Here is an 11,143-nt window from a genome sequence, read left to right on the forward strand (position 1 = left end):
CTTTGATCCCACCATGATCACGCAAAACCCTGGCAGAGCTCGGCGGGTGGCGGCGGCGGATCCCGACCTCCCGCCTCCCTCCCAGGGAGCAACCGGGGCCGCGGTGCGGGCCGGCTGGGCACCGGGACCGGGCAGCGGAGCCTGGTACCGGGGCCCTGCACCTCGCCAGTGCACCGGAGCTCTGCAGAGGGACATGCCACCGGAGCTTGCTACCGGAGCCGTGCACCGGAGCTTTGCAACGAAGCCGTGCACCGGGAGCACCGGGCACCAAAACCGTCCACCGGAGCTTTGCACCGGGGCTGTGCACCGAATGCGGGGCCGCATTGCGGGGCCGGTCGGTACTGGAGCAGCCGGGCGGGTTCCCGTATCCCCTCGCTTCGGCGGGGCCGGGGAAACAAAAATCCCGGGAATTGAACGTTAACGGCAGCCCCACCACCGGGGCCGGCCCCCCCTGCACAGCCGGCCCCGGCCCCTTCCCGGGAGCAGATGTCGGCGCCCCCCCGCAGCCCCCCGGCCCCCCGCGGCCCCCTCCCTTCCGCCGGGGCATTGGCCCTTCGCCGCCGCATCTCCGGGCCGCGGCCCCGGTGCCGCCGGTTGCGGGTGACGGCCGAACGGCCGCGCACCGGCCGCGCACCGGCCCCGCCCGGGCCCCCGGAGCCCCGGCCCGGGCTCCCCCCCGGAGCGGCCCCGGGGCTTCTTCCCCGGAGAAACGAGGTCCTTCCCGGGAGGACGCTCGGGCCGGAGCCGTCGGAAGAGGCTTCGCTCCTCTGCGGGGAGCAGCGGGCACAGGGCACCGGCCGGGGGGGCTCGGGGGAGTCTCGGGGGCCGTGCTCCGCCGCAGCGTCTCGGCGGGTCGTGGCGCGGCCCCGCTCCGCCGCCGGGCCAGGCTCCTCGCCGCCTCCTTCCCCCGCCGGGCCCGGCACGTCGGGGCCGCGCTGGAGCCGCTCCCCGTTTCCAGCCCCGGCGGCGCCGGCCCCGGGCCCAGCCGGGCGGGGGCCACGTCCCGGCCCGACCCCAGACCTGCGCACATTCCCCCCAAAGGCCGCGGGGCTGCGGGGCGCGGATCTCCGCGACCTCTCCCAGGAGCAAACCGGGGGCTCCGTTCCGGCAGACCTGGCGCTGCCCCGGCGAACGCCACCTCCCGCGGGGAACCGGCGACCCGCGTGGCCGTGGGGAGCGGCACCGCACCACCGGGAGCCCAGTCCTTGACCCGGGGTCCTGGGCCGTCGGGTGGTGATGAGCCCCGGTGGCGCGGGCGGTAGAGAGACCGGTTACCGTTCGCCTGGGGAGGCGGCGGGGCCCGGGCGCCCGTTCAGCACCGCCGCAGCGGACAGCTCCGCACCGGGCACCGGCACCGGGCACGGCGCCGGGTCTGCACCGGGCACCGGCACCGGGCACCGAGCACCGGCACTGGCGCCGCGCCGGGGCTCCACCGAGCACCGGCACCGGGCACCGCGCCGGGGCTCCGATGGGCACCAGCACAGGCACCGGGACCGGGCACCGCGCCGGGGCTCCGACGGGCACCGGCACTCCATCGGGCACCGGCACCGAGGAGCCGTCACGGGCACCGGACGCCACGCCGGGAGCCGACCGGTTACCGGGGCCGCCACCGAAGAGCCCGGCCTTGGCCACCGGCACCGCGGCCCGGTGCCAGCTCCGGGCACCAGCCTCTGAGCTACCGCTCCCGGGGGACCGTAGCGGTGTCCCCGCCGCCGCTCTCCCGTGACGGCGGGACCGGGACCGACCTGGGCCGCCGCTCCGGATCCCGGTGCCTTTATTGGCGCCGGGGGGGGACGCCGCCTCCCCGGTCCCGGGGGGGACACCCGTGGGGCAGAGCCGCGTTATATCAGCGCCGCCCCACCGCGGGCCGCGCACACGGGCGGCGGGAGCGGCGGCGGCACCGGCACCGCCGAGAGGTGCCGCTGGCGGGGGGTCGGCCCGGTGCCCCCGGTGCCCCGGGGCGGAAGGAAAGCGGCGAAGGCGGCGGAGTCAACATTGAATATTTATTAATCGCCGTCGAAGGACGCTCGGTAATTACAGGTTCGCCGCGAATCGCACCGGCGGCGGCTCGTCACGGCCGACGAGTCCTGGCGGGGCCGGGACCGGGCTGCGAGCGTCCAGCGGGGCCGGGGGGGGGGAGCCCCGGGGGGGGGCCGGTGCATGCAGTATCGCCGGGCCCCCCGGCCCCGCGCCCCCCCGCTCCGCCGCCGCCAAGCGGTGTCCGCGGCGGCGGGGCCCGGGGAAGCGGGGGAGCGGGGAGCGGCTCCCGGCGCGGGGGGGGGGGGCTCTTGCATATCGTTGGCCATAAATATTTATTAATCGAAATGAAACGGAACAGAAACACGAAAGCACTTCTGGTGTCGGACAGGCGGGTCCCCTTTGCTACAACGGTTTGTGTTTTTTTTTCTTTTTCTTTTTTTTTTTTTTTTTTGTTTTTCCAGGTTTTTTGTTTTGTTTTGTTTTTTTGCAAAACTTTTTTTTTTTTCGTTTTGAAAACATTTCTCAGAAATCATCCTCCTCCTCCCTGGTCTCTAAAAATGCTGGTTTCTTGAAGGTGGTGCGGGCAGGTTCCAAAGGAAAAAAAAAAAAAGAAGGAAAAAAAAAAAAAAAGCGTTTTCTCGGCTTTCCGGCGTCTCCCGACCAAGGGAATGCGGCAAACCGGGGCGAAGACACCCGGGCCGGGCCCCGGCGCCGCGGAGGGGGCGCAGCCCCGCCAGCCCCCCCCGGAGCCCCGCTTGCATAGCTGCGGGCTGCCCTGCCGCGCCCGGCCCCGGCTCCTCCAGCTGAGGAAAACCGCGGCTTCTCCGCGGGGTTGGGGATTTATTCTTTTTTTTTTTTTTAATTAATTTTTCCCCCTTTTTTTTTTTGCTTTTTTTTCTTCTCTTTTTTTCCCCTTTTTTTTCTTTTTTTTTTTTTTCTTTTTTTCCGTTTCAAGTTTTTTAAAACAGGTAAAAAACGTCCTGACACACGCGCTGCGAGAGGAGCTCCCGGGGCTGGGAGCGGGGCCGGGGCCCCCCCAAAGCAAAGTGCATCTCTGAGCGTCCGCCGGGCCGGGCCTGCTTGCATAGATAGAAATGTGGGTTCCTCCCTTCGCCTCTTTATTGCTTCGGAAAGTTGCGCTCCGCGCATCAACGCGGGCTCCTCTCGCTCCCACGGGCCGGGGCAGCGGGTGTCCAATGCCGGGGGGGGTGGGGGGTAAGGAGGGTACGGGGTCACGGCGGTGGAGGGGAGAAACGGCCCAAAATGGGGAAGGGGAGGGGGGTGGGGAAAGGAAAAAAAAAAATTTCCCCCCAAAAATGAAATGAAAACGAATTAAAAAGAAAACGAAGCGGTTCGATCCAGCGGGCCGGGCTGGGCTCTGGGGGCGGCTCTGCGGGGGGCTGGCGGTGCGGGGGCCGCGCTTGGCGCGTTCCCCCCTCGGGGAAATAATAATAATGATAATAATAATGGTAACAATAATAATTATAATAATAATGGTAACAATAATAATAATAATTTAACTAGTCAAATAATAAATAATCATTTAAGGAAAAGGGGAAATCCTCCCAAAAAAGCACTTTGTCCCCACGGGGCGCGGGGACCCGCCGCCGGGGCCGGGTCCCCATATTGCACCAAAGCCCACGGCGGAGCCCCGGGGGCCGGTTTCCCCACACACACACACACCCTCCTCGGGGCTGGGGCGGTCGGGCGGTGGAGGAGGGGGGGGGGGCTGGGCGGAGAAGGGCTGGGGGGCTGGGGGGGGTCAGTTGTGGAAGAAGGCGTTGAGCTCCTCGTACATGGGGCCCCGCTCGTGCGGGAGGTGCATGTCGTAGGGGAAGATGTTCTCGGAGTGGACCCCCCCGCGCATCCCCGTCGAACCGAAGACCAGGTTGTGGCCGGCGGGCCGGGAGCCGGGCAGCGCCGAGTAGTGCATAGAGTAGTGATAGCTTTTCTCGTGGTCGGGGGAAGAAGAGTCCTGCTTGAGGGAGAAGTTGCCGTTGATGCAGAGCGGGGGGCTGAGCCCCCCGTCGTACTCCGAGCTGTTGTAGTCGGGGGACGCGTTGCCGTAGAGGCTCTCGTAGGCGGAGGCGCAGTAGCTGTGTGTCCTCAGCCCGTGGGACCCGGGGCCGGCGGCGGGCGGGCACTGCGCCGCGGCCAGCCGCGAGCAGGGGTAGGGGTAGGGGTGCACGGCGAAGGAGGCGTTGGGCCCGTGGAAACGGCCGCCCTCCTGCCCTTGCTCCGTGAGGAAATTGCGAGAATTGAGCTGCAGGCAACCGGCCACCAGGTTGGTGGTGGGCTGCGACAGCCCCTTGCACAGAGTCTGCACGTAGGAAACCAGGTCGGGCCGTTTGCCCGAGCGCAGGATCTCGGAGAGAGCCCAGATGTAGTTCTTGGCCAGGCGAAGGGTCTCGATTTTGGAGAGCTTTTGGGTTTTGGAGTAGCAGGGCACCACCTTGCGCAGGTTGTCCAGGGCCGCGTTCAGGTCGTGCATGCGGTTGCGCTCCCGGGCGTTCGCCTTCTGCCGCCGCAGCTTGGAGCGCTCCAGCCGCGCCTTGGTCATCTTGCGCTTCTTGGGGCCGCGCTTCTTGGGCCGCTCGCCCTCCGCCTCCTCCAAGCCTTCCTCCTCCTCCTCCTCCTCCTCCTCGTCCCCGCCTAGCTCCCCTTCCTCCTTGCTCTCCCCCAGCGAGCCCTCGGGCGGCTCCTCCGGGAGGGCGCAGCCCTTCCCCGCCCGCTCCTCCTTCTCGCTGCGGGCATCCTCCTCGCACTCCTCGGCCCAGCCGGCGAATTTCGGCACCTCGGGGACCAGGCTGGGCTCGCTGAAAAGGCGCGTCAGCATGGTGGCTGCAGCGGGGGGCAAAGAGCCAGGGTTACCGGCGGCCCCGCCGCCCCCCCGCCGCCCCCCCGCCCCGCCCCGCGCTCCCCCGGAGCGGCTCCGCCGTGCCGGGACCGGCGAAAACGAATTGGGCGCGGGGACGCCCGCCGCCGCCCCCCGCCCCGGCCGCCCGCCCCCGGGGGCATCGGGGCTCCCCCGGGGCGCGGCGACCACCCCCCCTCGACGACGCCCCTCGCCCCCCCCCCCGGGCTCCCCGCCGCCGCCGCCCGCGCCCCGCTCCCGGTCACCCGCGCCCGCCGCGACGGGCCCCCGCCCCCGGCCTGGCTGGTGCACCCCCCATCCCCCCCCGCCCCGGTGCCCCGCGGGCCGGGCCTGGTGCCGCCGGCCCCTCTTCGACGCCTCCAACTTTTCCCCTCCGCAGGCGCGGAACGGCCCCGGCCGCGGCTTCGCCACCGCCGTCCCGGGGCCGGAGGGCCGAGGCGCTGCCGCCCTCCCCCCCCATCCCCCCCGCCCCCGTACCCCCTCCGGGCCGGTCAGACCCGCCCGGCGGCCCCCCCCGGCCCCGGGGCTCCCTCCGGCCGCCGGAGCGCGGCCCGTGAAATGCGGCGGCATCAAACGGCGGCGCGGCAGGGGGCGGCGAGGGCGGTCGCGGCCGGGGCCCCCCCCGGGGGAGCGCGGGGGGCGCGGGCGGCGGCGCGGCCGGGGGCGCCCCCGGGACCGGCCGGGGCGGCGGGGCCGGGGCGGGGGGCACCGCCTGGGGCGGGGGCCGGGGGCGCCGCGGGGGAGCGGGGAGGCGGCTCCGCCGGGTCGGGGCCCCCGGGGGCGGCGGCGCGGCGGCTCCGCGCCGATTTCGTTGATGCCGCTCGGCCGCCGCTGCCCGCTCCGTCCCGACGGGACCGCGCCGCCCCGGGCGTGCCCAGGCGCGGGGGGGGGCGGGGGGGGCCGGAACCCCAACACCCCCGCACTCCCCCGGGGAGGGGAGGGGGGGGGCGCTCCGGGGCAGGGGGGGAAATCCCCATCGGCGGGGCCGGTGGCGAGCGGGAGAACCGAGGGCCGGGGGAGAACGAAAGACGGGAGGGGGGGGGGGTAGGTTTGGGGGGGGAAAGGGCGAGACGTGGCGGAGAAACAAAATCAACATGGAAGTTGCCTTTTCTCCATTCAAGTTTCCTCCGCTGCCCTCCCAGCCCTCCACTTCTTACATAACTCACCTTCGGGCGGACCGCAGGAATTCTTATTTCATTGTTCCCAGCATCTTCTGGGAGCGGGACGCGGCTCCTTGAGGTGCTCCAGCCTCCTGCAGTCCTCTATCCAAAAGGAGGCGAGAGTGGCATCTCTACCCAGCAAAGGGGGTACCAGCTCTGCTGCCAGTGCCATATGGTTGGCACGTCATGCGCGAGAGCTATCACATGAGAGCTAATGATTGACATGCGCTTGCATTCAGGGAGATTTGTCTCTCTGGGGAAGGAGGACTCGCCATCTGTCACTCTGTACTCAAAAAAAAAAACCAAAAAAAAAAAAAAAAAAAACCCCCAACCTTTTTCCAAATCTACAGCTCTGCCTACACGCCGCAAAATGGGAACCGGGCGAGATGCAGGCGATGGCGGGGCCGGGCTGAACAATGGAGCCAGCGGCAGGGCGACGGGGGAGACCGGCCATCCCGGCTGGGCCAAGCGTGTCGGGGGCAGCCGGTGGGCACTGGGGCGAGGGGGGAGATGCCGTGGGGACCCTCGCCGGGAGCTGGCATCTGCGGCTCGCCGCAAAAGACTGCGGCGACTCGCCCAGGTCCGTCCCCACCCTCAATCACCAGCCGAGTGGGGATGGTTGCGGTGCTGAGGGCCTGGTGTGGGCTGGGGGCTGTGGCTGGGTAGGGCCTGGGGGAGGCGGTGGTGGCGGCGGTGCCTGGTTTGGCCACACCAGTGTGGGCAGGGGGCTGCAGGTGTGGGTTTGGACAGGGCCAGTGACTGCAGGGCCATGGGTCCCCACATGGGTGGCACATGGCCCCTCCGGCTGCCCACCACCCCATGGCCCCCGCTGGCACCCCCTCGGCCACGCAGCCGCGCCAGCCTCTCCTTGCAGCCCCGCGGCACAGCCGGGTGTGCACAGACACAGCCAGCCGTCGGCACACTCCTACGTGCGCACACAGACACACGCACACGCTTGCACACACGTGCACGCGCGAGCCCTCCCTGACACACATGGGGTCCGAGCCCCTCTGTGGATGCGGGTCCCACGGTGGCGGTGGAGGAGGCCCGGCCATGCCGCGGTGCCACCAGCGAGGCCTTTGTCTGCCGGGCACCTCCTCACTTGCCATAGCCCTGTGCCCCGGCCTGGCAGCACCCCGACACCCCCCAGCCTCCCAATCCGTCCCCCCCACGGCCAGACATTGCTGCTGCCGTTCCCCTCGTGTCTGTGCACCGGTGGCAGCGGGCAGCAGCAGTGAGCCCGTAACGGGTGTGTTGTGTCCCCAGGAGCCCAGCACCCGGTGCCCTGCAGCCATCAGGGCTGAGCCACAGCATGTCCCCGTGTCCTGGATCGCCTCGGTCCCCGCAAGCTCGGGGGGTCCGGGACCTGCCTGGCTCGAGGGGTGGGGGCAGTGGGTGCAGGATGCTACACACCGGCATGTGCTGGCCATGCGCCACGGGCAAGGGTGGCATGGCCACAGCGTGGGCATGGCGGGGACACGGTGGCAGCAGTGGCCGGGGCTGTGCCCACGCGCAGACAAAGGGCTGGCCGTGCCTGGCCGCCGGGGCTGTGCCAGCGGCGGCGGCGGCACCCGCTCCCCCGGTGCAGGTGTCAGGGCTGGCACGTGACAGAGGGGCCTCCACCGGCAGCGAGCGTCCCCCCCACACGCTGCCGAACCCTCCGACTGTCACTCACGGCTGCGGCCGAGCAGATGGCACCTGGGCTGGAGCTGGCCCGCGGGGAGGCAGGGCCCACCCCAGCCATGCCGGTGCCGGTGCTGTGCCGGGGCACCGATTCCCGGGCAGCCTTCTGGCACAGCGCAGCCGTTCCATCCCCGCAGCACCGTTCAGCTCCCACTGTTGCTGCCATCTTCGTTTTGCAGGCTGGTGCCAGGCGGGCATCACCGTGCCTGGGGAGCACACCTTCACCCGGTGCCCGCGGCACACCAGCGCTGCCCGTGCCTGCCAGCTCTGGGTAAGTCCCCACGGCGTCGCCCTCGGTTCCCAGGCCAGGGGACCACCCACCCTCGGTGGGGGACACGACCCCCCTCCAGCCTGGCTGCACCCCCTGCCTCGGGGCAGTGAAGCAGGCAGCTCCTGGCACTGGGGTGGCAGCCCATGGGGGACCCCCGCAGGCACCGGGGCTGCCCAAAGCCGAGAAGATGCCATGGTGTGAGCGGGCAGGCTGGCCCGTGTGGGGACAGGGATGGGGACAGGGATGGGGACAGGGGGAAACCACAAGCCCCTGGCCCAGTGCATCCGTTACAGCCTAATTAGCAGCCGGCGAGCGGCAAGGGTGGGCGCAGGCGTGAGCCTCATCAGCATGCACAGCGCTTGGAGGGAGAAGAAAGTGGAGACATGAAACGGGGAGAGGAGATGAAAGGGGAGCAGGGAGATGAAAACCCAAACCGCTGCATTGTGCCGGGGCGGTGCCGGGGGCCCTTGGCCGGCCTGTGCCGGGACATGGCCCACAGTGCAGGCAGGAGCAGGGATCCCCGTGTCCCCCCGCTGTCCCCTCTGCCATGGCTGGTGATGGCACAGGGCAGAGTGGGGCAGGGGCAGCGCCATCCTGGTCCCCGGGTGCCTTTGGGGGCAAGGGGGGGTGCATCCAGGGTGGTGAGTGGGGCTCCCAGCATCATGGCGCAGGGGCTGTGTGAGCAGAATCTGGCCCCTGGGGAAGCGGGGCTACCCTGGGGGGCAGGAGCGGGGAGGTTGGAGCGAAGGCAGGACCGGGCACAGCGGGGGAAGCAGGGACGAGGGATGGGGGCTGGTGCTTTGGGTGCAGGGAGCGTGTGTGGGGGGGTTCTGCTGTCCCAGGAGGTCAGGGCTGGGGGAGCTGGGCCCAGTGACCCCAGGGCTCTCTCTGGTCCCCATCCTGGTCCTCATGTGCAGGGATTGGCTTTTCCAGCACTGCTGCCTGCGGTCCCTGGCCACGCCAGCCGGGTCCCTGGGGGTCTCGCTGCCCGGTGGGCACAGCAGGGCCTTTGGCTGGTGCATGAAGCTCTTTCCTGCTGCAAAATTCCTTCTCCGTGTCCCTTCCCCTCCGTCTAGCAGGAAGGTGGCGGATGGCAATGGGGACCCTGCCTGGAGCAGTGGCAGCTTTGTCCTGGAGGTGGGTGCTGGGGACATGTGGCATCCAGAGGGACACAGTGGGGGCACAGCAGTGGGTTGGCACTGGCAGAGCCGGGGCTTGGAGCCGGGTGCTGGGTGGTGCTGGGACCCGGCTGGGAGCCACCTGGGCCTGGGCTGGCTCCTGGGGGTCCCGCACGGGGTGAGTTTGCCGGGGCTCAGCCAGCTGCGGCATTGCCAGCGTGGGGTCATCGCACGGCACCGCAGCCGGCTGCCTCGGCGAGGCCATGGCATCGCACCCCGCCATGGGATGGGGGGCATCCGAGCTGGCCACCTCACCAGTGGGGTCCCCGTCCCCCCTTGGTGGGGGGCTGAGGCGTCTGGGCTGGAGCAGAGGAGCCGGCTCAGTGTCCCCCCGTGAGCGGTGGCGGGGGGGAGGCGGGGGCCGTGCTGCCAGATGGAGTCGGCTCCGCGCTGCAATATTTCTGGGAGGTGAAGGCTGGGAAGAGATGGATGCGCTAACGGAGCCACCGCCGGGGAATGTCAGCGAGGGGAGGAGAGCGGCAGGAGCGCATCCCTGTCCCCATCCCTGTCCCTGCTGCCTTCGGGGATGAAGTGGCCCCGGGCCCGGTCCCCCGGTGCAGCTCTCCCTCGTGGGACCCATCCCTGGGCATCTTCCAGTCACCGGGTGAGCAGGGCCCCATCTGTGGGTGGGGGTCTCCGAGGGGTGGGGATGGGGGTATCAGTGCCCTGCCCGTCCTCGTGTCCCTAAAGGTCCCTGCAATGGGGACTGTGGGGTCATGGGTGGGTTGGGGAGCCTGGGAGGAGAAAGATGATGGTGGAGGGAAACTGAGGCACAGAGGGAGGAAAAGGGTCGGCCCTGACTCAGCTGGGATCAGGGGGGCTTTTAGCGACCCCCCCTCTTCTTTTGCTCAGGAAAGCCAGGGAGATGCTGTGCCTGCTGGGGGGCTACGGTGCTGGTGCCCAGCGAAGCCCCCGTCACTGGGGGTGGCTGCTTCACCCCCTCCCCGGCTGGATCCTGCCCCTGGGGCAGCCGGACCCCCACCTGCCCGCCCCCACCCTGCCCCCGGCACTGCCATACACAGGACCTGGCAGCGGTTTTTAAGACACAGGCTGTTAATCAGGGAAACGACACCCTGGGAATTGGCCAGCGGGAAACCGCCGGAGCAGTGGCTGTGTGCGGGGATGGGGACAGGGGTCCCGGCGTGGGGGGGGCTGGGGGCCCCAGGGAACCCATGTCCCACCCCTCCGTGCTCCTTTGTCAACCCGTGGGTGCTGGGTCTGCCCCCGGTGGGGTCAGATGCCCCCTGGGGACAGTGGTGGGGCTGGGAGAGGGGGACCCCAGCCCGGGACCACCGGCCGGCTGCTGCTGAGGTCATAGGGCTGCTCTGGTGAGGTCACAACGTGCTGTGACATTGCAGCCGCTGGACTGTGATGTCACAAGGCCACAGGAGCAGACAGGAGAACCCCTGCGGCCACAGCATCGCCCCCCCCCCTCCCCGTGGCTGCCCTGGCTGGGTCAAAGCGGGGGGGCACAAGGGGCACAGGGGGCCAGCACGGAGCCGGCGGTGCCACCAGCATGGGCACGGTGCGGATGAACGAGCGCTGTTGGCAATGGCCCCCGGCCCCCCCGCGGCAGATGGCGTCCGCTTGGGCCCATTTCAGGGAGCCGGCAGGGCGTGATGGAGAGGGGATGTGGGGTGGGGGGGGGGGTGGCGGGGACTGCCCACTGCCACGTCCCCCCCCATCGCCCCCCACCCCTCTGCGCTGCCCCCCCAGAGGTGGGGAGAGGTGGCCAGTGGCCCTCCCAGAAATGCACCGAGTGGTGTCAGGCCTCAGCAGGATGGGTGGCACAGGGGCTGCGGGTGAGGGGGGACCGGAGTGGCACTGGGGACGCTGGCGAAGGGCTGATTCAGGCCTGGGGAGTGGGGGGTGCCAGACCCTCATCATGTGGGGGGGTTCGGGCCACCAGCCCTTAGGAGCGGATCCAGCCTGGTGTTGCCATCGTGGGGCTTGGCTCTTCCAGCCTGTTACAGGGTGCTGGGGGGACCCCTAGGAC

At 69.8% G+C, this 11,143-nt stretch overlaps 1 protein-coding gene across 1 annotated transcript; it reads right to left on the minus strand.

The window, feature by feature from the left end:
* Window positions 1-688: 688 nt before the first annotated feature.
* NEUROD2 (neuronal differentiation 2) lies at window positions 689-8,317 on the minus strand. Its single transcript, XM_080369548.1, has 2 exons — window positions 6,022-8,317; window positions 689-4,821 (listed from the first exon to the last, which is right to left on the minus strand). The coding sequence occupies exon 2, from the start codon at window positions 4,814-4,816 to the stop codon at window positions 3,743-3,745; it is 1,074 nt and encodes a 357-aa protein (XP_080225674.1). The 5' UTR covers window positions 4,817-4,821; window positions 6,022-8,317; the 3' UTR covers window positions 689-3,742.
* Between the last annotated feature and the right edge of the window lie 2,826 nt (window positions 8,318-11,143).

Source organism: Falco punctatus, assembly GCF_963210335.1.
Source record: "Falco punctatus genome assembly, chromosome: 19".
Classification (NCBI taxonomy): domain Eukaryota; kingdom Metazoa; phylum Chordata; class Aves; order Falconiformes; family Falconidae; genus Falco; species Falco punctatus.